Below are 27,304 nucleotides of genomic sequence, written 5' to 3'. Positions count from 1 at the left end.
ATATATAAGTGGGGACTTGATAAAGTTGTGTAAGCGCGTTATTTGTGGGCTTAAACAAGGGAACTTCATGGATTAAAACATGGTTTAAGGTTGAAGCTTTCTTGGATTCTAAGTGGTTAACAAATCTTGGTCCTTTTCGTGTAATAATGCATGTACTGCAAAAGTGTACTTATTCTTAATGACGATTTAGAATGTGTGCAAAAGTTGTCCATTCAATTATTTAGTGTTGCAATGCTGATGGAGTATTTAAAATATCTTATAAAATTAAAGTACAAGTGGTATGAAAGGGATGACCTAAGTCGAGGAAGGATGGGCCGAGATGAGTAGAGTGTCATAGAAGAAGGAAGCTAGATGGTTTTTGGGTGGCGAAACATTGAAGGAGGGTGCTTAAGGTGCTGTCTCGAGTTCGGATGGGGCCGACCCAAGCTAGGTGGCCCGAGGTGCCGAGTTGGATTTGAGGCAGATGTCCCAAAATGGAGTCGGGATGCAGACCAGAGCTCGGGGATTGGGAGGCCGAGCTGAGATTCGGGTCGATGTCGGAACGAAATCTAGAAAGATCTGGAGACTCTTGAACAATTGAGTCAAGTTTATACTTTTAAATTCATGTTTGATTATAGTCATTTTTCTAGATGCTCCCTCGAATAAAATCCAAATGATTTGAATGATGAGGTAGCTCTATCCATCTTAAATCGCAAGAGATTTGAGTCAGCCCTGTGGCAGCCGGCAGGGCTACCAGCGCTCCTGCTCAGGGCTCAAAATATATGTCCAAAATTATGGTTCAAGAATTATTTTAAAAAATATATCTCAAAAAATAAGTCTATTAAATTCGTACACCAAATATCTTGACAATCATTCTTCGTGGGGGTGGACATTTATTCTCGGGTATCGATCGGGTCAGGTATTTTTTTTTAAAAAAAAATTGAGTTCGTCGGATACCCGACATTATCGGGTTCGGATATCGGGTTCCCGACAATTTTTTTTATGATGGATCAGAGGATGAAATTGAAACATAATTTATAATTTCGTCTAGAGTTTGTAGACAACCAAGATCGGCTCTACAAGAAGTATAATCTTCAACAACATACTTAATGACTTTATGTGGTTTTTCTCTTACACACCATCCTAAGTAAACTCATCACGCACAACATAATTATTTCACATAACCGTTATGAATTAAATTAAAGTATTCGAGAAAATAATAATTACATTTTACTAAAGGTAATTGGAGCATTCAAACATTAATTATCGCAAAAAAATTCCCCTAATTAAGATATCAAAACGGCGTCATTTTAAGCAATTGGTAATAGCCACGTCATTAAATTAAAGTTACTGCAAAACTGAATAGCTAGAATAAGTAGTTTAAATGCTACAAATGTATCAATAAATTGTGATTAAAATAATGCGATTTGCAAACTGAATAGAAACTTGTAAGTAAATCGTAAATGACTGAAAAACTCATTGTTCTTGTTGTTCGTTAGTGACTGTTGTTTTTTACTCACTTGTCTTCACTAACTTCATCATAAACGAACTTCTCAGCTATTTATTGTTTTTTATCCCAACTGTTACATTGAATGCATTGACTAATGATATCCATTGGATCATCTTTTAGTCCATGTAGACAACATTTTCCGATAGAGGTATGATGTATCAGACTGTTATGCTTTGTCTATTTGGCTTTGGTACCGAATGTCAGTTTTTCTGCTGAGATTCAAATTGAAATTGATGACGTGGCTAATTGATCAGGAGTCAATCTGGTCGACTGATCAGTTCAGCTGATCTATACCAGTTCTAACTGATGTCCTTTCAGTTTGAACGTTCTAGTTTAATTTGATCGATTCAGTTTAGCTATATCAGTTCAGCGAATAATATTTTCAGTTCTGGTATTCAGTTTTGATATTCAATCTATTTGTCAATCTCCGATTCATAAGTTTTGAGACTTATTAATGCTTATGAGATCTTTAGTTTATTAACTTCAGTTCAATAAGTCTTTTTCAGTTCTGAGATGAGTTACATTTTTTCAGTTCAGTTATTATTCAGTCCGAGTCTTCAGTTCTTGGTTTGTTAAACTCTGAAACTCATAATTTCCTTACATATATTTTAATGAACATAAAATTTAAAAACAAAATGTTCCAGAAAATTTTTAATATTACAGATTTTCCCCAACTCTCTATTACGGATCAGGTTGATCAGAAACCAATATGAACTTGGTCAGCTACAATTTAGAACCGATTCTTAGTTTAATTGGATTAGTTTCCCGAAATTTGATCAGTACAATATCTAGTTTTTTAATGTGTGTGTAAAATAATGACTATTACATATATGAATAATGGCCATGATCATTAATAGATCGAGTTGATTCATAAATTTTTGTTATATTTTTTAATTATTATATGGATAACGATAATGAAATTATATAAAATATGTTATTTGTAGAGATAATATGTGAATTTTCGAAATTTTAAAGTGGATTAAATATTGTAATTATGTATAAATTATATGAAAAATATTACTTATCTATATAGATAAAATATTTTTGTAAAATATCTGGTAGCGTAAATTAGGAACAATCTTAATATATTGTATAAATATATTATTTTAATAAAATTAAATTTGATTTTTGACTACGTTGTCTGGGAAATTAAATTAATTTCAATCTAGTCTTGACTCGATCCTACTTCGTTCCATATCAGTCAATAATTTACTTAGATTTTATTCAATCGTTTTGTTCTGAACCTATTTTCGATTATGTTATATATCCAATTTTTTTCCCATTTTTTTTCTTAAATATAACTCTTTTAAATCCATTTTATTTAATTTAAAAGTTTAAATTTAGAAAAATAAAATACTAAAGGAACAAAAAACAGATTTGAGATTGAGAGGAATTAACAAATAAAGCGTGTTTTTTAATTAACAATAAATATTGATGAGAAAATAGTTCTTAGAATCACAAACCGAATTCGGAATCTTTTTTAATTCTTTAAAAATAAAAGTTCAAAATTAAACCATAACAAAAAAGAGAGAATCTTAATGAAAATTATAAACAAATATTAAATTTTAAAATATTTTAGTATATAGACAACCTAATGCATATAATTAAACTACTTAATCTATATAAAATAAATTCGACCCTTATTTTTAGTTAAAAAAGAGTAAATATTCATAATATGTATGTTATATAATTTATGAAAAAATTACTTATTAGTTTAATGAGTAGGTCTCATGTGAGACGGTCTTACGAATTTTTATCTGTGAGACGGATCAACTCTACCGATGTTCACAATAAAAAATAATACTCTTAGCATAAAAAGTAATACTTTTCATGGATGACTCAAATAATATATTCGAAGATATTCGACTCACAAAATTAATCCGTGAGAAAGTCTCACAAGAATTTTTGTGTAGTTTAATTACCTCAAGAGTTGTATCATTATGTTTTCTTAACCAAAAAGTTTTACAAAATGAATTTCAATTCAAATCTGTTCAAACTACAAACAGAATGAAACAACGAGTATGAAAAATCTGAATCAAAACCATATATCAAATTATGTTATGTTTCGCATTTCATTGAATTATGACTATATATTTTATATAATTAAAATATTTGAGTCATATAATTATGATAAACCATATATTATAACCAAGATAACACGACTCTCATGAATTACCAAGAATAAAACAAAAGCGTCTATACCAACACATGAATTGACAAAGACAAAAATTTGTGTGAGACGGTCTCACGGGTCGTATTTTGTGAGACTGATATCTTATTTGGGTCATTCATGAAAAAGTATTACTTTTTATGCTAAGAGTATTACTTTTTATTGTGAATATCGATATGGTTGATCCGTCTCACAGATAATGATTCGTTAGATAATCTCACGAGAGACCTACTCATTGACAAAATGGTTTTTCGAGATGTTAAACAATTTGAAAAAATCAAATTATATTATTAATTTAAATAATAATTTTTGTTAAAACGAAAAAGATAATAAATATAACGAGACGATTCTCAATATATTTTAAAAATCCATATTTATAGAATTATATATATTATGTACGCGCAAGCATGTTGTACTACTGCATGTTGGATAAACAATTGGGCACGTTACCATGTTGCTTTTCACCTCGCGCGTGATGCTCACACTCCCCACTATCACAAAGCAGCAGCACTCTTCTCTCTCATTCTCTATCCCCATCGGTCGCTTTCACACTGTTAAGCTGCTGCTCTCACCACTCTCCCTCTCTTTCTTAAGCACCGCCACTTCCTTCTCCTCATTTTCCTCGCAGCTTGACTCATCGCCTCCTCATTTCTCTAACTGAAAATATACTCACGCTTTGTCGTTCTGCAGCACCCAAGATTTCCTCGTATTTTTACTGGAAAAAAAGATATATTCTTGTGCAAATGGTGGGTCTGTCATGTAATCCTCGTTTCGTTCTGTAGGGTTGGGGAGGGTGTAAACCGTTGGGTGTTTTGGGAAGTTGTGAGCGAGTTTGGGTTGCAGTATTTGGCTCTACAATGGACAGGAAACAAGGGTTTTTCTCGGCATTGAAGGAGGAGGTCGTACGCGGGTTATCTCCGGCGAGGTCTCGCTCGAAGAGCCCTGCCAGGAGCGCATCACCGATTTCGGGTTTTCTCCGGAGAAAGAAGGTGAGTACAAGCAACTCTGATACGTGGATTTCGAGATCGTGTAGCCTGAGGCCGGTCGGAGAGACGCTGACTCCATTGATGGAGGGCCCGCTTGCGGAGGAAGGGGAAGTCGGGGAGTCGAAGAGGGTCGGGTCGGGTCTTGGGCAATGGGTCCGCGGGCAGCTGACTCGGACCCCGTCAATGGCCGTGAGTGAAAATGGGTATGGGAGCAAAAGGTCCGATCTAAGGCTTCTGCTTGGAGTGATGGGGGCACCACTCGCGCCGGTGCACGTTAGCACCAGTGACCCTTTTCCTCTTCTCAGTATCAAGGACACTCCCATTGTATGTATTCCCATCTATACACACAGTCATATATATACTTAGTAGTATTAGTTTATTGCTATTCTGCCTTTGCTCGATTCTTGGTTCCTCAAATATTTGCATTTTGCTTTTAGAAATAGGTTTTGGTTGATATCTGATTAGAAATTAGTGAAAGTATTTTCTGCATACATGCATAAAGGCTAGCCTAAGAGTGCAGAGTATACATCTTTTTTTAGGTGCTTTCCTTTGCTTGGTCAAAGAACTGATTGAGAGTTGGGATTTGGTGAAATATTTTGTAGACTTTCTGATCTCTGTTTCTGGGTTGAAAATACTTATATCTATTCGGTACTATTTTCTTGTTTTCGAATTTGAGATGTAGATTTATTGACGGTGAGTGTTTTATTGGACTATTAAAATGGAGCCAAATCTTGACTCTGGTAAGCATAGAAAATTTGGGATGCCCTTGTGTGTTAATTTCTTTTGCTCAATGAACCAGTCTTTGGCTTCATCTTTATCTTGGATTTTAAGGATGAGTGCTTTGTACTTTGTCTCAACAGTTCTTTTGAATTTTGTAGGAAACTTCATCTGCTCAGTACATTTTACAACAGTATACTGCTGCATCTGGGGGGCTAAAAGTGCATAACTCCATCAAGAATGCGTATGCAATGGGAAAACTGAAGATGGTAGCTTCAGAATTTGAAACCGCTACAAAGGTAGTGAAGAACAGAAATGCTGCAAGAGCTGCCGAGTCTGGTGGTTTTGTCCTGTGGCAGATGAATCCAGACATGTGGTATGTGGAGCTTGCGGTTGGGGGGAGTAAAGTTCACGCTGGCTGCAACGGGAAGCTAGTGTGGAGGCATACACCATGGCTTGGTGCACACACAGCCAAGGGTCCAGTTCGGCCTTTGCGCCGCGCTCTTCAGGTTAAATCAGAAGCAGGCTTTCTTATATTGCACGGTTTTAATGGGTTTTTATGTGGATCAGGCGTCTGATGTTTTGTGTTTTTTCTCGTTCAATTATTCAGGGACTTGATCCAGGAACTACTGCGAGTATGTTTGCCGATGCCATTTGCATTGGGGAGAAGAGCATCAACGGGGAAGACTGTTTCATTCTAAAGCTTTCTGCCGATCCTCTGACGTTGAAGGCGAGGAGTGAAGGGCCAGCAGAAATCATACGGCATGTCCTATTTGGATACTTCAGCCAAAAGACGGGGCTTCTTGTTCACATGGAGGATTCACATCTCACACGAATCCAGTCTAATGGAGGCGATGTTGTATACTGGGAGACAACCATTAATTCATTCCTAGATGATTATCGACCTGTTGAAGGGATCATGATAGCTCATTCTGGACGTTCTGTTGTTACCCTTTTTCGATTTGGAGAGCTGGCAATGAGCCATACAAAAACCAGGATGGAAGAAGCATGGACAATTGAAGAGGTCGCCTTTAACGTCCCGGGTCTGTCAGTAGACTGTTTCATTCCTCCAGCTGATTTGAGATCAGGTTCTATTAGTGAAGATTGTGAACTGCCTCAAGAAGAAAGGGGTAAGTCGTCTATCAACCTCGCAGCACACAGAGCAAAAGTTGCTGCCCTGGAGAATGCCCGAGATAGCAGTGTGGATAACTTAGTCTGGAAATTGGAAATCTGACCTATAAGAAGTCCAATTTGTGGCAAATGTTCATACTGGTTCGTAGGCAGTTTCGAGTCTCAATAACACAATAGAAGCAACGAGTTAGGTTTAATTTCTCAAGTAATATTAATGGAAGTCGTTTTTCCTCCATTAGTCTGCATTATAGTGGATAATCATTCATAGCTTTCTAACAAGCCAAATATGAATCTTTACACTTCGATGTCAGAATCCGACTGAAGGGTCTGGATTTCATTCTTCCTGGTAACAGATGGAGCAAATGGGGGTTGTTTTTTTTTTTTTTTTTACCTCTCGGTTAAGGTAGGAAGAAGGTGGTGAAGCTTTAATATTAGTTTCGGCAATACCATTGACCATTTTCTTGGTTCATTTACTAACTTTTTTGTCTGTCTAAAAGTATAAGGCTTAGCGGGGTTAGAAGGGAATACCGCTAGTTCATATGAATTCTCGTGCCTTTGTTTTTTTAATTAATTTGTAGTATGTTATGTTTACTATTTGACAGTGGGTTGTTTGAAGAGAAAGGAGATGAATTCCCTCTAGTTTTGTTTCTTGACTACTATTTTCTTCTGTTTTGGCTTGCTGGAGAAAAGCATATTGTAAACTGGAAATTATGTCCCATTTTTTTGAATTTGGTTTCTGTAATATTATGTAATTTTCCTTGGTCCACGGTTCATATTTTCCGAATCTGCTAATTCGTAGAATTGTGGTTTCGTTCTTGGTGAAGCGGGTCGTACCCGTACCGCATCTATTCTATGGCAGGCTGGAAGTTCCTGCTAGTAATTGTAAGCTCCGAGTTCTTGGTAAATACCTATGGCAGGCTGCAAGTTCCTGCTTGTAATTGTAAGCTCCGAGTTGGGTGCTTTAGTGAGTGGGCAGCATCTATTCTATGTGGTGATTTGCAACTTTATTTCCTAATGCACTGTGGAATGAACCGGTGAAAGTCCCTTTGGAAACTGTTGGATCTCTGCTGCTGGACGAAAACAAGGGAATATGGATCCGGCCGGGTATGCCTCGATTCGGGCGAAAGCGTGTTTTGAGAATTTGATCATTACATCCAAAGCACGAGTTGCTAGTAAAAGTTTGTTCAAACCCCATGTGTTTTCTCTGAGTCATTCCCACTTTTTTTGCTTTATTTATATAATATTCTTCTTAGGTCAGTTTGCTAACTTTACTTTGTATATTTGTCAATATGATATTCTCTTTTTTTTTTAATATTATCGAAAACTACAGCATTCGATTACGTTGGCACACCTATTAATTGGAAACGAGAATAAAGATAAATTAAAAAATTTGCGAAAAATAAAAATAAAAGTTGAACCAAATGAATTTGAGCGAGAAGTGCATGTAAAACATAACGATATGGATAAAAGCAGAAAAAAGAATTAAAAAATGATGTGTGTGTGGCATGTATGAAGTAGATATTTTGTGAGATGGTCTCACAAATCTTTATCTGTGAGACGAGTCAATCCTACCGATATTCACAATAAAAAGTAATACTCTTAATATAAAAAGTAATATTTTTTCATAGACGACCCAAATAAGAGATCTGTCTCACAAAATACGACCCGTGACATCGGCTCACACAAGTTTTTTCCTTTTTTTAAATATATATAGAGTTTTGACATGTTAAACATTTATCTATCATGCAGATTTATGTGAATATCGATGATACAATATTAATTATTAGATATGACAAAAATAAAAAAATCATATATCAAATAAATATATATCAGTTCATCGATGTTCATATAAGTGTAAAATAAATTTAAATTATAATTTTTTTTAAAAAAAATACATGAGATGAATTGATTTGATGGAATGTGTAGTAGGGAAGCTTCCACGTAACGAAGGGTAGCTTGAAAAGTCAAAATTCCCCATGGAGAGGGGCAGTCTTTATTATTCTTTATAGGGTAAGGTACACTAATTTGTGTGTGAGTAAAGATGCTAGAGCATTGATTGACTGGTGAGTAAATGAGGAGACCAACCTTCAACACCATTAATTGTCATAAAATAAAAAAATAAATAAAATAATAAATAAACAAAAACATTTGCATTACCCAACTTTGGCACCACTTATATTATTTAACCTTTGAACATTATTCATGAATATTCGTCCTTCCCCAATTAAATTTTCTTCCTAGGCTATACGAAATTATTCAGTATAGACATAAGTAACTCCTATGTTAAATAAGTGAATAAACATTATTCATTAAAAAAAATGCATCGAGTCATTTCGATGCGTTTGATCAAACTGTTGTGTTTTACTCTTGTTTCGCACTTAATCTCACACAAGTACTATTCGTTCTTTTCGTTTGGAATACTGAGACTGATCAACTTTAAATTACTCATTTCCAACTAGCTTGATACAAAATCTTGTTGGTGATTACCCTTAATTCATTAGCTTATGTATATAAATTACGACGATGTTTTTACTGATTTGTCGTGTGATAACTCAACGATTCGCGGTGATGAACCAATCAAGAAATTCTGTCTGGCATTTAAGAAAATATACAAGTGTAAATTACTGATTTTTCTCTTCGCATTTGACCATAACCAATATAAGTACGACTCGTGCCCAATTTTACTTCCTTATTGTGGAAATAAGAAAGGGGATTGGCTTGGAAAGAGACGGCTCAATCTAACGAGAAATCCCGATGGATTGACATCCTCTCAATAAATGGCCTCTGCAAAAGAAGTTGAACCTCACTCAATTCTAGTGCATTAATTCATATAATTCAATCAAAAGGTGGTCCTCAAGAAAATAAATCGAATAGGGGACTTAATTGGAGCATATGATTTGGTGGGAAAATCACACACTTACAAACTTTGCCTCGGAAATGAGACGACCTCCTCTTGCCGATTATTTTAAACGTGTCAAGCTCTGTGACCTCGATCGAGAGACATCTGACATTGTTTCACAATTACATAATCATAAACAAACAAGTCTAGTATTAAAATCAAATAATCAGTCTATTTCACAAAATAGATAACCATTTTTACAAGCGATTAAAACAAAAACACAAAAGCGTACAATGATAATAAAAAAAATAGCATAAAGGAAAAAAAAATTATTCATTGAACGAGGTTACATCACCATCTCCAAAATGATATCTCGGATTCTATTCTTGTATTTATGTAAATAAATCATTTTATTATCAATTTTCTCTTAGGCATAATCAATTAGGAATGAATGTAACATGCATCGGCAAATATTTTTTGGTGTTAATTAATTTTTATATAAAAGTCAGATATAATATTACAATTAATAATTCTAAACTGTGGTAAAAAGAAAAATTTATATTTTAATTAGAAAATAAATTTAATTTAAATACCATTTTATTTATAATTAGGAAAGCCACAGATCATTAGCTACTTTGTAAAATAATAATTAATGTCATCTGCAACCTCGTTGCTTAGGAATTAGGTTGGCTATGTGTTTGATTCTATGTCGACTTATTGCTGTAATTTTCAATTATCCTCCCTAATCTATATTTCTCAATAAAACCATCGTCCTAATTCTATTAATAACCAAGGTTAGAACCATGTGCCAAACATATTATCTCAAATTATAATTCTTCATTACATTGCACCGACATTTTTAAAAATTCATCTTCTACCCTTGTCTTTTTGTATAATATATATCTTAATTATATAATTATTTTAGTTTTCAAAAGGGGAAAAAAACTCCGAGCTAAAGCTCAAACAAACACCAATACCATGACAGAAGTATTATAATCACTTCTCTTTCAGAATGCGATGTCTCGTTGCTGCTCGATCAACTAACCGATCCACTAATGCTTGAAATCCTGAGGTGATTTCTATATATTCAAAAGATAGTTTCAATGAAATGAGACCCATATATACCCAAAGGTAACAATTAATATTCAATCCTAAAAAATAATTGAGATATAAGCATAAAGACTTTTACCTTCGACTCTCGAAATTCTCCACCTATAAATACCCAGAAAAACACCAATATAATTTTACACAAAATTTTCAGCATCAAAACTCTGTAATGTTTTTATTGGTATTCCCAAATTTTTTAGAGTTTATTAAGCTTTCGCTCTTACCCTTATTTACCTTGTCTTCATTTTCAATTGTAAAAAAACATTACATTTATGAATGATATTTTGGTTTTGAGTTCATGTACGGTTAAGTTTAGTGTTCAAGAACTTATGCTATAAATTTTTGGTAACGAACGACTATCCTAGTTTTGGGGCATGACATCCTCGACTGCTACTGTGTACGACCGATCATCTCACTTGAAAACAAAAAAAATACAATATACATCAAATTTTTTTTATTTTACACTTAGATAATCAGCCGATCCATCTTATATAAACACACCGGAAGTAAAACTCTCGGTGTAAAAAAAAGGGGAAGTTGGTGAAAAATCTCCAACCAAAACATTTATTTGGGTTCACTCCCTACCCACAAAATTGTGGTACTATGTCATACAATTTGTGGTACACTTCATGTGGAAATGTGGTACACTTCATGTGAAAATGTGGTACTAAAAAAGTACCCAGGGACTGAACACAAAAAAAAACGGCGGCTGGGGAGTTAAGTCCAATTTCCCGTAAAAAAAACACACCTCTATATATATATATATATATATATATATTTTTTGTATAAAATAATTGATTTAAGTTGCGACATAAGAATCGATGTGAGATAAGAGTACAAACATATATAAAAGAGATAGATCTGAGAATCTAGTGGAAGTAGGTGACAACGGTCGAAAAAGTTTCAAATGTAAGGATTTTGTCTTCCAAAAAAATTATTAAAATTTTTTTTTGAAGAATCTTTTGGATTTTTTAATATATATTATATAAACAATTGATGCTAAGCTCAGCCCATTAATTGAGCAAGAGTAATTAACATTTACCGAATCTAGTAATTATATTTTATTAATTAATGAAGTTTATAAGAAAATACACCTTGTAAATATCGTGCAAATGTTGACTAATTCTTGGACTTTCATATATTTTTTAAAAAACTAGCATGGAGCTTGAAGGTGCATGAGATGATAAAATTGTAAACGTGGGATCTTCCATGAGATTTCTTAACAACTAATGGTGATCAATGATTTCAAAATCACAAAAACTCACGGGTTAATTTTGTGAGACTAATATTTTATTTAGGTCACTCACGAAAAAACATTAATTTTTATTATAAATATAAGCAGAATTGACCCATTTCAGAAATAAAAATCTGAAAAAACCACGAGACATACTCTTTTAAAATATATGTTTCAAAGACTTGATTTTATGCAGAGAGTTTTGTACTATCGTGTAGGGGCGGGAAAAAATACCCAAATTTTTATACCGAGATTACCGTACCGAAAAAATGCCAAATACGGTACAGTACGGTAACAATACCGAATTTTTCGGTACGATAACTGTATGCAATTTGAAAATTTCGGTATATACCGGAATATCGAAAAAAATTTAAATTTTTTAAAATATATATTATTTCAAAACAATAAATTTATAAAATATAAGGTTTTTTCGGTATAAAACGGTTTATACCGATATCGTATCGAAATTTTCGGTATAATGTACAAATTTGGTATAATCGGTATGCTAGTTATACGTACCGAAATTTCAATATATCGATTTTCAGTATACCGAAAATTTCGATACAGTATCGATTATGGTATCAATATGAATTTTTGTATACCGTGATTTTCGTTACGATATACATTATATAATTTTTGGTACAATATGGTACGATATATCACCCCTACTATGGTGACTTTCCATACCTGCAAATAGTCTCATATATTTTAATAAATATATATTTTTTAAAAGCAACAAACAATGTAGAATATAAACTAAAATACCCAAAAATTACATTTATGTTCATAATATATGTAATTCAATCAAATACCCTAGAAAAAATGTTTTAAATAATCAATTAAATATTAGGCATTTTGTTGTTTTGGAGGAAAAACTATTATAAAGTTTGATAGTCAAGATGTTCGAATTTTTTTTTTTCAGTTATAAAAATATTATATTATTTATATGTTCAGATAATATACAGAGAGATCACTAATAATTAATTAAAATATTTTAATGAAAATTTTCATAATTATAAATTCTTTATAAATAGAATAGGAAAAAATTGAAAGACTTTGAATTTAAAAAATATCTTACATTATATATAATAAAATCATAAATAATATATTTGGGCCACATAAAAACTAATATATCATCACTCTTTGGGGCTCTCGCCGATTCGAAAAATATTTGATTTGTATTTGAAATCATCTAATTCGAGCCGAACTAAAAAATGTTTGAACTTTTTCGAGCCAAACTTGAGTCAAGATTATTTTTTTCGATAGTTCAATAGCAACTCATGATCTTTAATATTTTATTAATATAATATAATAGTATTATATATTTAATAAATAAATTTTGAGCCTTTCAAATACTTATTTTCGAGAAATAATTCGAACAGTTCTCGAACAAGTTCGAATCTTTCAAGCCCAACTCGAACTCGTGCTTTAATTCGAACCGAATCTGAAATCGTCGTACCCACATATATTTGTTTAGGGAAAAATATCATACAAAGTCGAGCAAACGATTTTATTGCCACACATGATCCAGACGGTTAGAAGACATTATCGATAAAAGACATGATTTCTTCACGAGTTGTATATGTTGTAAGGGTGTCTCTATTGAAACATTTCATGTTCGCAATCTTGATTTTGAAGTTAACAAAACTTGTTACTATGTTTCTAACATATTTACTCAAGTGTGAAGTTATTAACACAAGAAGGAAACTGAAACTGAGTTTAGTCAAACTGAATTTCTGACGAGTTTCGGTGTTTTGATGATAACAATCCCCCAACATGATCGATCATAAAACTCAATTTGGATCAAGTTTTATTTCACATCAGTTAGGCAAAATGAGATGTTATCTAGGCCAAACCATTCGCTGAATGACCAAACTGATCGCACGAAAATAGCAATCAGTTGGGTATGAGCAGTTGCGGTATTTTGATCATATCTCTCAGCTCATTTATTAGAATGAAACGATTCAGTATGCGTTGGAAAAATAAGACGATGATCTACAAATCATTTTCTTCAGAAGTCAAAGTCTGAATCGAAGCTTAAAATGTTGATAAATGATGATGAAGCTACTGGTTTTGCACAAACTGAAATCAGTCTCAGCACACCAGTTCCAACCGATGACCAACCGTTGACCAGTTCAAACTGCTGAACGACCAGTTTAAGCTTGGAAAAATGTCCAGCAAGGTGAATTTGACCGTTACAATTTCAGATAATACTATTTTCAGTTTGTTATTATTATTATTATTAATTTGATCAAATAATACTAAAAAATTAACACGAAATTATTTTCAATTTAGAAGAATTGTTCGATTTAAAAAAAAAGTTTGTTTAGATTTTTTTATGTAAAATATGGAGTGACTTGAAGATGTTTTTAGTAGGGTAAGAATGATTATTATGGAATTATATATTTTGATGTCCTCTAAAGTAGTTACTCTAAGAGTCTCAAACTTAATAATATAGTATAGAATAGTATAGATATAAATTACATAACATGATATATTATTGTAAATAAGATAAAATATTGAGGGGTCGGGGCTATTTATAGTTAATAATTTTGGAAAAAGAGGGGGGCCAAACAAGGACTGTATTTATGTCCATGAATGAAGGCATGGGTATGTGTCCCATTTCAAAACTATTATATTTCATGCACAACTTTTTTATAATACACCGAGGGTGGACGAAGGTAGAACATTGGATCTCCAATACATGGAGTGCTCCCTAAGAAGATATGCAGGTCTAGGGTCTCACTTGATTCAAGACAAGAAACACTAACCTAATCTCGACGAAGAAAGACATGTATGCTTCTTGTTTAGTGCGTATAGGAGGAGCTCGAACCAGCAATAACATCCTATATTCGAATGATCGAGGCTCTTTTCTCGTTGCCAGGATTGATCTTTATAACGATGTGTGTGTAATCGTGCGTGAATGTTATAAGACGGTTTACTCTATATTTAAGAAATTTAAATTATAGAGACAAAAATTATGGTTAAATTCTTATGATAGACAAAACATTTCTCCTTCAGATTGTTTTGTAACTCAGATCTATTCTATATCAAAATTTGTATATAAATATGATTTCACTCTACTAAAAGAAAAAAGAGTTTTTTTAAAAAAAAAAAAAAGAGGAAAAGAAAAAAGAGTTGGATCATAGTATTAATTTGGGCCATTATTTTTCATGATATGTACAAGAAGCCCAAGCCCAACAGCTTTATGGTGACAATCCTGGTCCGACATTGGGCATAAACTTTACCAATATCAATTTTCTTGTTCCAGGTTCTTAAAATTTACTGATTTAGTTTTTTGATAATACTTAATTTTGAATAATATTTAATAAAATCAATCGAGAAAATATAAATATCTATATATTTATGAAAATAGAAACTTTTATTTGTTTAAATGAAAATAAAATAAATTAAAAGCACAATGTCTTTCACGGCCCCTTTTACAATTCGGGTCTAGCCCAAAAGCAGGAACTGAATACGAGCCCGATTGAGCCGGTAGGAAGAGAATGGTTAATATAGATCCAATCACTGTTTGGGAATATTCCAATCATGGACCATGACCCGAATTTGTTCAACCTTACTCGTGCAGACAATGTCTCGGAGTAAACCCATGACCCGATGGTTTGGGTTCTTATTATGGATGATCATATCAATAATAATAACCCCGCCCCGATTTATATCCCTGCGCCCATCCCCACCCCTATCCCAAATTGGGGAATCCCCATCTCGGACCCAGCGGGGATGGGGATCCCCGTCTCCTCTTGAATTTCTTTCTTTTTTTTAAATGAAATTTTAAGTATAAATTTTTTTAATTTGACTTAAAAAGTATTGATACAAAAATTCAATGACATACATAAAACTTACATAACACTAATAATCCATAGTTCAATATTCTCAAAAACAAAAATATCCATAGTTCCAATAAATACAAAAGATCAAACGATTATCGGGGCGGGTTTGGGGTTTTCCCCGCGGGGAAAATTGCCATCCCTATGTACGACATTGGTTGAAGTTAAGGGATGTAAACGAATCTAGTCGGTTCGCGAGTTTTTCGATTCGACTTCAAAAATAGCTGATTCGTATTCGAGCTTATTGAATTCGAGCCGAACTCAAATTCAAATTATTTTGTTAGATAATTCGTTTAACTTTAATATTTTATTAATATAATATAATTATATATATTAAACAAAAAAATTTTGAGTCGTTCGAGTATTTATCTTCGAGCAGTTCAAGAACATATTCAAATTTTTCGAGCCAAGCTCGACCTCGAGTTCGAACCAAATTCAAGGCAAATTTTTTTAAAATTTTCGAGTGTCGAGTGGAGCTCGAACTCGCGCTCCGAACTCGAAAATAACTAATTAGAGCCTAATTCAAACCTTAATTTTAATTCGTTTACGCCCTTAGTTGAGATGTAAAAAATAGTGGAATCAGTTGGTTTTAGAACTGTGAACATATGAAAAGTAAGTAGCAAACGATTTATAAACAGATTTACCAAAATATATGAAACAATCAAATTTCAATTATCGGAAACCCTCCGATAACAAAAACTAAGCCAATAAATGTCAATCAAAGAACAAAACTAGAGTTGACCTTCGGTTAGAACCTACTTTACAAAATTCTCTCTTTCCGAAGGTTACCCAGCCTTCATGACTTTATCTACACCAAACCTGTATACAAATATCAACTAATTCTTTTGTAAAACTGTCAATATGTTATGCTCAATGGTGCCTCCTCGCTGGAAAGAAACTTGTCGCCGGAACTTTCCTTTGCTTCGTCTGAATTGTAAGAAAAGATATCGACAGGGGCAGTGGTGCAGCCCATGGTACTACGTTTGTTCTTGGAATTGGACGGTTTGTGATTATCGAGATAAATAACGATAACGGTTATGTCATCATGAAAATACCTCCGGGCCCCTTTCTCGATTTTCTTTATATCTTTGTATCTCTTTTCTCTCTTCTTAGCTGCTTCTCGAATAGCAGCTGCCACTAATCTTCTCGCGATGCCCTGTGATATAAAGTGAAAGCAAGTCACGCTCGTTTAGTGTTTTTCCATTTATCCAATGCAATGACAAACTTAAAAAACAATGGCAAAAAAAATGAATGGAACATTTGAGATTTCATGTTCAATACGAATTGATTGAATTCGACCGGAAAAAGCTAATCAAATGTGTCCATGCTATGGTTTGAGAAGAGTGATACTTACCGTTCTTGGGTATTTTGATACTAACTGAACTGCCGCGTCGTCAGTGAGATGTTCCCAGAGACCATCGGAGGCGAATATTAAGAACAAATCTTGTGGTTTAAGCTTCCTCGTCAAGATGGAAGGTACAGCAGACAACAGCGGTCGTTTCATGGGAACAAGAGTTCCACATTGTTGGAAATTTGGATCTCTGTGAAACTCGGGTTTCTTCAAATAAATGTCGCCAATAGATCTCGACACCTGGAGAACAGATAAAAATCAATAGGAACCTATTAGCTTTTATGAGACAATGTGCTAAAAATGAGATCAAATATGAAATAATACAAAAAGAAGTACATCTAACAAGACAGTGTATTTGATTCTTGGAAGAGTAGCCAAGACAAATCCCTTTAAACACGAGCAATTTTGGGTCGATGCCGATTCTCAAAAACCATTGGCACGATATCGGCTTGGTTGAGATTTTTCATACACTTAATATAACTAAAGCTTGTTTTAGATTTTCTCGAAATGGATTTGACTCGAACAATATAATGAGAAAGTCCAAAGCTATCATTGAACACATTAAAGAAATCTAGATTCTACATTCCAATGCATTTTTAAGGGCAACTTCAATGATATCAGTAGATGTAAGGATTACCTGAATTATACCCTTGATTCTCCAAACTCCTCGGTAATAAACAACAATAGGTGAATCATCGGGATGAGAAGCTTCGACCTCTCTTCTCACATTCTCACAAGACACATTATGATCGGTCGACAATCGTTCTGCAACAACCGAATTATACTCTCCATCGAATCCCCTCCTACCAAGAACAGCTCTTGAATCTCCCAAGTTTGCAACATATAATTCACCATCTGAAATTGCACCAACAAGGCAACAAGATCCCACCGAAGCAATCTGTGGCTTGAGTGGCAATGATCGCTTAACTAAGCGAGTAAAATCTTCCTCGGTTGCGCTAAAAGCCTTCTTTATTACATCTGCTGACAACCCCCCTTGCTCCGAGGCAAATTCTACAAAATATCCAAAAACACACAGAATGGAGAGTAAAACAAACAACTTCGTTTTAAACTTATCATCTTGCACGGCAAATTCAATCACAAGTCCAAAACCTTTTATACACAACACAATCAAATACCAACTTAATTTTCCATCAAAAGAATAAGAACCAAAAAATAATAAATAACAGAGCAGAAAAAATAAAAAAAAACACACACACACACTCTAGAAAAAATCAAAGTCAAGTAAATTTACAAAAAGGCATTTAAAAACAAAAAACAAAACCCTCATTGAACCACAATGTTGACATGCAATAACAAGGAAAGAAAGAAACAAAAACCCATATCTTCAATCAACAAAAACAACAATAACAAAACATAATTCAGATAAAGAATTTACTGTGGAGATAAGGGAAGAGGTGGCGATTGACGAAGCGGGAAGCCTCCGGCCCACCATGACCGTCGTAAACTCCAACGTAGGTGGCGGACGGCGACGTAAACACCTGGCTCTGATCCTCCAGACTCGAATTCGCTTGCACCACGGCTATCGAGAAGTCGCCAGAGGCGTGCGCCTTCAGGTCCAGATGCCACATCAAACCATCGGTGTTTCGCCACCCCAAACACCGGAAACAGCAGGATCGCAACATTCCTTTTAAGGTTCGCGAAGAATTCGATGCGTACGAGTTAAAGAATTGTACACTTCTTGAGTTAACTTGTGGGGCTGGAAATTGTTTCGATGGTGGGTATATAAAGGGGGGGAACCGCGTAAAGAACAAGGGAGAAAAAAATTTTGCGCTACGCGATTTCTCTTTGAGCTCTCTTTATAATCCTCTGTATTATTTATTTTTACCAATATAATCTCTTTATATTTATAAGTCACTTTTGACACGCGTAAAGTATTTGTATAATTTTTTTTATAATTAATTTGATTTATATATAAATGAAGATCCTATCATAAATATTTAAATAACAAAAAATGTCATGTGTAATAAATTATTCTAATTAATTGTTAGAAATTCTTATAAAAATGATTAAATTATATGTCAAAAATAATTGAAATATGCATTAAAGTGAAAAGCTTTTAAAGTTATGATTATAGCTTTCAATCTTATCATAAAGTTCTTATTTATAAATTATGGATATAAAATTATTATATGGTGCAATTTTTTTTAAAGCTTTTTACATAATTTTGAAGCTTTCTTACAAAGGTTGATTTCTTGTAGATATTAGTATATTACTTACAATACTATATCCATATTCTTGCCGAAAGCGTGAATTAATGCGAATTTCCAAAGAAATAAAAAGTTGGAATTCCATCACTACGTATATAATATGAATACTTTAAATTAGGGGAGTTCAAACTTTGAATAAAATCGAAAAAATCGAAAGTCGAATTTTGTAATTCGGATATAAATGTTAAAACCGAAGTTTATTCGGTTCAGTTTCGGATTATATATGTCAAAACCGAAAAAGCCGAAATTTTATTANCCGAAGTTTATTCGGTTCGGTTTCGGATTATATATGTCAAAACCGAAAAAGCCGAAATTTTATTAAATTAATAATTTTGTTTATATTTTTATTTATATTATATATTTTGATATGATATTTAGTGAATGAAAAACCATTTTGAATAATTTTTAGTTGATTGTTGTTTGTTTAATTAATTTAGACCTTATATTTAAATATTTTACGAAAAAATCATGTAAAAAATTAACATATTATATTTTACAATATATTTATATTATTAATTTAAATAATTATACCAAAACCGAATTAATCGACCGAAATAATCGAACTGTTTTGGGACGGGTAAGAACCGAACCGACCGATGAACACCCCTATTTTAAAGGCAGAGATTGGCAATTTTCCACGCGAGTTCAAGGCCTTGCAGTGAAAGTTCGAAAGAGGACAGGTTTGAATATTAATTTTTGGGTTCGATGATTTTTTTGAATCTCCGAAATAGTTTGGGATGTGAATTACATCCTTGAACGGTAGATAAGATCCTACCTATGTGGGCACTACCCTCACTTCATTTCAACGAGTAAGATCTTGCCACACATACAATTTCCAAAAAAAAAGTAGGTCCTATATATGCATGGACAAATCTTGACCATCCATCTTATCACGGAGACAATGTCCACATGAGTATGATGAAATAAACCCCGCTGGACGCCCAGCCCCATTACCATTCTTGAGACAGGTATAGGGGCGAGGATGGCAAACCCCACGTTTCCGCGTCGTCCCGTTCTGTTGCAATCTCTACCTAAAATAATATGAAATTATTTATCAATCTTTATTTTTAATTTAATATTAATATTAATATTTGGTCAAGGTCACCAATAAAGATAGTAGAAGTGCGTTTTTCACGATAACCCTCGAAACACGTTTTGGAAAAAGGAACGAAATGGTTCATAATTCATATTGAGACTTGCTGAAGCTTGACTTGAACAGAAAAGAGCATTAACAATGACTATGGTGTGTATAAATGGATAAGGAACAATTCTGTTCATACTTCGTTAGATCACGTGAGTTTCTCATATATGAATGAAAACTGATATTATATGTTCATTATTCAATGATTAAAATTTCATCGGAGAAAAACAACCGTAGAAGTTTTTGTTTTGAATTAACGTTTATTGTATGATTTCTTGTTACAAGAATATGTTTGGTATAATGATTTCAATTATATACAATATTTGTTTGACAAATATAGAAAAATAAGGGTTAATTATACCATATTTGTGTGCGTAGCAGGACAGTAAATCTTTACATAAAATTATATATACTTAAATATTTTTTGGTTTTTATTTAATCAATGATTTTTGTGTCTTAATTTTTTTTAAAAAAGATTATGGGTTTTAATTATTTAATAAAATGTTTTTGAAAAATAAATTATTTGGTTTTTAAGAGATCGCAAGTAGTTATAATTTGAGCAGGTCTCTTGTGAGACGATCTCACGAATCTTTATCTGTGAGACGGGTAAACCCTACCGATATTCACAATAAAAATTAATACTCTTAGCATAAAAAGTAATGCTTTTTCATGGATGAACCAAATAAGATATCTATCTCACAAAATACAACCTGTGAAACCGTCTCACACAAGTTTTTGCCTTATGATTTTATAAGCGTATTTTTGTAAAATCCAATTGAGGTAGCACTCACAGTCAATCTTGCATATTATAATAATAATGAGATTACTGTAAAAGGTTAAATTTTGGAGGGTGGGTTCTTAATTTTTATTTGAATAAAAAAATATTTAAAGTTTGAAAATAAATAAAATACGATGATGTCTAGATAAAACTTGTTTTTTTTTTCTATGGTAACCTACATGGACGTGACTCGGATCTTTGCCATTTGGATGAGGTTTTCTTGTTTTCTAAATAAAAAGAACCACAATCTTTTTTTATTTGATTCACATATTTGTTACCATATTCTTGTTTTTGTGAATTTTAAAGTGGATTATAGGCACTAGATAACACAATACCATGAATGATTTTTTTCTTTAGGAAAAAAAAACCAGAGAATTGGGACATTATTAAATGACAAAAACTTGTGTGAGATAGGTTCACGGGTCGTATTTTGTAAGACATATATCTTAATTGTGTAATCCATAAAAAAATATTATTTTTTATGCTAAGAGTATTACTTTTTATTTTGAATATTGGTAAGATAGACCCATCTCACATATAAAGATTCGTGAGATCGTCTCAAAATTAAGAGACCTACTCTTATTAAAAACACCAAAGGAGAGAGACAAATGTTTAAAGTTAAATTACAATTGACATTTTATTCTTTTAAATGGACAATGAAATGGCAATAATATTTGACAAGTTCTCTACTTTTTTTTTTCTTTTGAGAAACTTAATTGGGAAGTAAAATACCAAATGTAAAAGAGTATTTAATAATTCTTTTTCATTAATATCGGAAAAAGATCGGGGTTAAGTATGAAAAAAAAAATTAAAATTAGTCTTATATATTTATCACTTTGTAATTTTGATATTTTACTATGTCAACATTGAGAATTAGCCATGCATCATTCGATTTTTGGGTATTTTAGCTATTTGTTTTGCAATTTTTATCGTTTTTCTATAATAATAATAAAAAAATTATTACCACATTATACATCTCAGCTTAACGTAAAATTGAAAAAACAAAAAAACAAAAAAACAAAGATAGCATGTCTGACACTCAAAATTGGGAACATCCAAATATATTAAACTTTGTATAATGCTATATTTAATCTCTTGTGAATATAAAAATTCGGGACTTCCTCATCAAACTCACACAAATTTAAGCCAAGAATTAATAAAATCCAAGTTCTAATTAAATTTCGTGTTTAACGATGATCCCACTGAGGCACTCATCGTCGTGTAAATGCATTGATGGATTTGTTGAAAATAAGGATTTTAAATTTATAATAACAAATTCATTAGTTTATTTACTTAAATCTACTTGAAAATAAAATTTCAAAACCAACTATTTATTATTGAGTCATTGCGATGAATTTCAAATTCATCTTAATATAGATTAATTTCAAATTCTTCCTTCAAATAATCTCTTAAATCCAAAGACAACCTCGGATGATTCAATATAGAAAGATTCGTAGAATTAAAATTATTGATCAATTCATTTGATTATTATTAAACATGAGTAAAATTTTTGCTACAACGAAATAACTGATAAAATCGAATTAATTTGAAATTTCGATTCTATAATCTCAGAAAAATTGGTTGTTATTTTGTGAAAAATCGATTATTTCCATTTATTCAATTCCATTTTGTTTTTTTTTTTGTTTAAAAAACAAATAAAACGAAATAATCGATTTTTTCTCTAAATGTATTTAAATTTTTTTATGAGCTACTATATTCAATTAGTGTCGAGGTGAGGTTTATTATCAAAATACAATATCTTAATTACCTTCGCAAGTTAGCATCAAAGTATCTAGTAAACACAAAAATCAATGTGAGACGCTTTCACAAGTCAATTTTATGAGAATGATAATTTTCTCGGTCTCGATAAAAAAAATTAATTCGGTTTTGTTTGCTCGGAATTTTTTTAAAATTTTTCAAACTATCCAGAGAAAGATCAGAGTTGCGGAGGGTTATCTAGGGATAGTCTCTTGGGTTTAACATTTCATGCCTACCTCATATACTAATGTTTATTTCAAATTTTGTGTCTTATATTATAATATGTCAATCAAGGGAAAGGGACAAAGGAACGAAAGTCGAGTGTTCCCAGTGAAAACTTCACTGGCTAATGCTTAAATACATTATATATTAAATTATTTAAATTGATTGTGACAATAAAGTTATATTATTTTAATCACCGTCGGCGATGACTGATTTTATGCCAAAGACAATTTCCATGTGAATATTGTTGGGATCAAAATTTCAACACCAACCATCTTCATCGATAAAAGGGTATAAAGAGTAATCTTCGTACGTCCAAAGCTTTGAGCTACATATAATATGTTTTCTCAAAATCAAACTTATCAAAGCTTCTTGTTTTGTGGTGTTTGTCAATCGTTTCTTCATACGGAGTATCAAAGACGAGTGCTTTGAAAGTTCACTTGAGATCGATTGTTATTTTGTGTTATTTGTTGTTAAATTTCATAGTTTAGGGATGAATATCACAATACACTTGTTTCAAATATAAAAGATTCGTTACGTTCTTGAATTGAGGGCTTGTTCTCTTTCAAATATTCGAGTTTGCTTTTCAAGTTCACAAGAAATCACATATCATTTGATATCAGAGTTTAGGTTCCTTTGATTCAAGTAAGTTATCTTTTTTTATTTATCGAGTATGTTCTTCGTCTTTTTGTTGGCGTTCTTTATTTTCTTGTGTCGCAAGATTTCTATTAACGAATCTTGAATTCTAGTCTTCTGATGTTCATGAATCTTGTGATTCTCAAATTTTTAAGTCTTTCTTCGTTGTTTCTGTTGTCACACAAGTTTCTTCGTATCTTGTCGTGCAAGTAAAAAAAAGTGTACAAAAAAATCGATCACAAATAAGAGAATCAAAATTTGAAAAAAAAAAAAAGAAAGAAAGAAAGAAGAAAATAGATTAAAATTCTCTTTGAGTTTGCATCTTAGAATTGAAAAATTATCTTCTGGTTTTGAGTCATATTCACGTTATTAGAGAGAGTCTTTCAATTCAATTGTTTTTGTCCAGTCCGAGTGAGTCAGTTTTTAAGTTTCGTGAATTTTGAACTTGTAAAGTTTGATGCACACAAGCTACAAAACCTAAGTACCTTTAAGAAAATTCTTAGATTTGAGTGAAACACTTGAGTGGAGAGTTATTGAGGATAAAAAAAGCTTGTGAGGTATTTGTAACGAGGATAAAAAAACAAGTGATTTTTCTTGGAGTAACTCGTGAGAATTTGAGTGAGATACATATTAGTGTGTTTATACTAACTTTTCTCGCAGGTAAAATATGGCTAACGATCGTCAATTTCAAACATTAAGTGGAGAATTAAGGAGAATGAGGGAGAAAGAATTTAGACCTTAGGTATATACAAGTTGAGAGAATTAAGGAGAATGAGGGAGAAAGAGTTTAGACCTTAGGTATATACAAGTTGATGTCGATAGAAGAGCGGGAAGAGTTGATAGGTATATATATAATCATGTCTGGATTGAGATGATGATAAGTGTTGTGATAAGAGCAGTAGAAATTAGGCATTCTTATCGGTTCATGGGATCCGTTCAGGTTCGAACTAGTTCCGGGTCCGACTATTATTACTTTTTAATATAAAATCACTTTAATTAATGGATATTTTTATTCAATATTTTGAGTTGAAACAATACTGACTAATCATAAAAATAAAATAAATTAAATATTTATTTTATAATTGAATATCTACAATTCATTACAATTCATTAAAATATATTTTGAATACTCCGGATCTTCGTCGGAATTTGAGATTTGAAATTCGTCAATCGTTCCAGAAGTTCTATTTTTTCCCGAATGCAAACCAATCTTGTAGGCATGTTAGCATGCTAAATGTTTCTAGCTTTAAATTAGTTCTTTGTTCACCAATGATTCTTCCATATGTTGAAAATGTTGATTTGGAAGCAAAACTTGAACTTTGAATGGGTAGGACATTTCTTGCAATTACCGCTAACACAGGATAAAGTTGAGAATTTACTTTCCACCAATCAAAATCATCAAAATTATTTGTAGTATCAATATATTGGCTTAGACAAATTTAGATCTCATTGAAATTTGTTGTTCTCACTGATTTTTTTTTGAACTTTTGTCATTTCAAACTTTGAAAGAAGTTGAGTGCTCCACTTTTTCTTTTATCTGTCGGCCACTCCTCCGGCTGCATACTCGGTTCACTTTGATCACTAGCATACAAATCAAACAATTCTTAGATAGGATGCATGATTCACTTATTTTGATCATCAACATTCTTCCGAAGAAATTTAGCATAATACTCAAAAAACACGTCTAACCCACCTTGAATTTGATTAGGATCAAGTAACGTTGCTAAACTATACACGATTAGGATATTCTCCCAATATTTTAAAAATTTGCTTTCCATATTTAAAACAAAATCACCCACAACATAATTATCACGATATTAAATAAATTTATAAAGCATATTGAAAAACAAAGGTAGAAACATGGTTGAAGTAGTGCAGTTAATGTCAAAAAATTTCTCAGTTGTTTTTTCAAAAATTTCTATCAAAGAAACACATTTACTCAAAATATTTCGATCATCTCCGGTCAACATTAAAGACTATACCACAATATTATTGTACTATGAAGTAACTAAATCTAGAAAACATAACAAAGTATTAAGCAAGTGATATAAAGAATTTCATCTAGTTTCAACATGAAGAAGAAATTTTTAAATTTAATCTTGTTTGATTCGACTAGTTTTTTCAGTCACATCCATGTGTTCTTTCACGTAATAATTTATCACATACTTTGAATTTTTCTATTACAGTAAACATATGTTCATCAAATGCACATTTAATACATAAATTGATAATATGACATGGACATCTAATATGAAGCAATTTATCATCTAAAATCGATTTTACCGAATCTTTAAGATATTTAGACTCAAGAATATTGAAAAACACATTATCTAATGTGATCAACATTATTTTATTTTGTATGCCATAAATCTTAATAGCATTTAAACCATATCTAGCTACAATGTATGCACTGTATGACGATTCTAAATGATATAACACTAAATTTTTTTCATAGTCCAAGTTTCATCAATCTCATGACATGTAACAACAAGATAAGATTCATATTTCAAATTAGTCCAAATATTAGTTGTCAAACCAACTCTACAAGAAATATTTGAAAGATGTTATTTAGTATTTTTTTATATTCTTTATGTATATCAAAACATTATTTCTTAAGTATGTGCCTATAAATATTGTGAAAATTAGGTTCAATAGCACTAGTAAATTCAACAAAATCTTCTTGTTCAGCTATTATAAAATGTTGACAACAATTGGTAACAAATTTTACGTTGACTTTTAGAGAAATTTTTGTTTGTAAATTTCACTACAAGAAAAAAGGCCTACGACAACGGTTTTTCTCCGTTGTTGTAGGCCTTTTAAAACCGTTGTTAGAAGCCCTGTGGTTAAAGGGTGTGCTCAAAGACAACGGTGAAAAACCGTTGTCGTAGACGTCTAAAGATGACGGTGAAAAACCGTTGTCGTAGGTATACAAAACCGTTGTTAAAGGTCATGTGGTTAAAGAATTCGCTAAAAGACAACGGTTTTAGAGTGTTGTTGTAGTTACAATTTGCGACGGTTTTTAAACAACCGTCGCAAATAAATTTACGACGGAAATCATCGTTACCCGTCGCTAAAATTAGCGACGGTCGTAATTAAAATAGTCGCTAAAGAGCGACGGTTTTATACACCGTCGCTAAATTTAGCGACGGTATTAATTCAATTTCGTCGCTAATATTAGCGACGGTGTTTTATGCTTTCCGTCGCTATTTTTGTCAGTAAAATAAAAAAAAATTNAACCGTCGCAATTAGCGACAGTTATTTTTTCAACTGTCGCCGATTTAAAATTAGCGACGCTTTTATAAGAACTGTCGCTTTAGTTAGCGACGGTTAAATATAAACCGTCGCTTATTATAGATCGGCGACGGTTTAATAAAACTGTCGCTAAATTTAGCGACGGTTATACAAGAACCGTCGCTAAATGTAGCGACCGTATTTGGAAAACCGTCACTATATCTACATCGGCGACGGTTTTAAGTAACCGTCGCTAAATGTAGCGATGGTTATACAGAAACCGTCGCTAAAGTTAGCGACAGTTTTTGGAAAACTGTCGCTATACCTACATCGGCGACAGTTTTACTTTAAACCGTCGCAAATTTTAGCGATGGGTATACATAAACCGTCGCAATATTTAAATTAGTGACGGTATAGTATAACCGTCGCTAAATTTAG

General features: G+C 32.4%; 2 protein-coding genes and 1 long non-coding RNA gene across 3 annotated transcripts; 1 reads left to right on the top strand and 2 right to left on the bottom strand.

The window, feature by feature from the left end:
* Nucleotides 1-4,149: 4,149 nt before the first annotated feature.
* Nucleotides 4,150-6,728, top strand: LOC140957395 (uncharacterized). Its single transcript, XM_073414627.1, has 3 exons — nt 4,150-4,969; nt 5,524-5,871; nt 5,973-6,728. The coding sequence occupies exons 1-3, from the start codon at nt 4,517-4,519 to the stop codon at nt 6,594-6,596; spliced, it is 1,425 nt and encodes a 474-aa protein (XP_073270728.1). The 5' UTR covers nt 4,150-4,516; the 3' UTR covers nt 6,597-6,728.
* A 221-nt stretch (nt 6,729-6,949) lies between these two features.
* On the bottom strand, nt 6,950-7,813 carry LOC140957396 (uncharacterized). Its single transcript, XR_012171617.1, has 2 exons — nt 7,402-7,813; nt 6,950-7,343 (listed from the first exon to the last, which is right to left on the bottom strand). It is a non-coding gene; the product is annotated as an uncharacterized lncRNA (long non-coding RNA).
* Nucleotides 7,814-16,150: 8,337 nt separating this feature from the next.
* LOC140957389 (probable protein phosphatase 2C 63) lies at nt 16,151-18,605 on the bottom strand. The gene is made up of 4 exons (XM_073414621.1): nt 18,269-18,605; nt 17,510-17,883; nt 16,876-17,112; nt 16,151-16,677 (listed from the first exon to the last, which is right to left on the bottom strand). The coding sequence occupies exons 1-4, from the start codon at nt 18,513-18,515 to the stop codon at nt 16,378-16,380; spliced, it is 1,158 nt and encodes a 385-aa protein (XP_073270722.1). The 5' UTR covers nt 18,516-18,605; the 3' UTR covers nt 16,151-16,377.
* Between the last annotated feature and the right edge of the window lie 8,699 nt (nt 18,606-27,304).

Source organism: Primulina huaijiensis, chromosome 14 (assembly GCF_012295235.1).
Source record: "Primulina huaijiensis isolate GDHJ02 chromosome 14, ASM1229523v2, whole genome shotgun sequence".
Taxonomy (NCBI): Eukaryota; Viridiplantae; Streptophyta; class Magnoliopsida; order Lamiales; family Gesneriaceae; genus Primulina; species Primulina huaijiensis.
The sequence above is the reverse complement of the archived record's forward strand: the minus strand, read 5'-3'. Positions and strand labels throughout refer to the sequence as shown.

Excerpts from the sequence above, each read along its gene's own strand:
- LOC140957389 (XM_073414621.1), bottom strand. The coding sequence starts at position 18,515 with ATGTTGCGATCCTGCTGTTTCCGGTGTTTGGGGTGGCGAAACACCGAT. Across the intron at positions 17,884-18,268 it reads CCTCTTCCCTTATCTCCACA|AATTTGCCTCGGAGCAAGGG; the intron begins GTAAATTCTTTA and ends GATATTTTGTAG. Across the intron at positions 16,678-16,875 it reads TATCAAAATACCCAAGAACG|GGCATCGCGAGAAGATTAGT; the intron begins GTAAGTATCACT and ends TTTATATCACAG.
- LOC140957395 (XM_073414627.1), top strand. The coding sequence starts at position 4,517 with ATGGACAGGAAACAAGGGTTTTTCTCGGCATTGAAGGAGGAGGTCGTA. Across the intron at positions 4,970-5,523 it reads GTATCAAGGACACTCCCATT|GAAACTTCATCTGCTCAGTA; the intron begins GTATGTATTCCC and ends TGAATTTTGTAG. Across the intron at positions 5,872-5,972 it reads CTTTGCGCCGCGCTCTTCAG|GGACTTGATCCAGGAACTAC; the intron begins GTTAAATCAGAA and ends TCAATTATTCAG.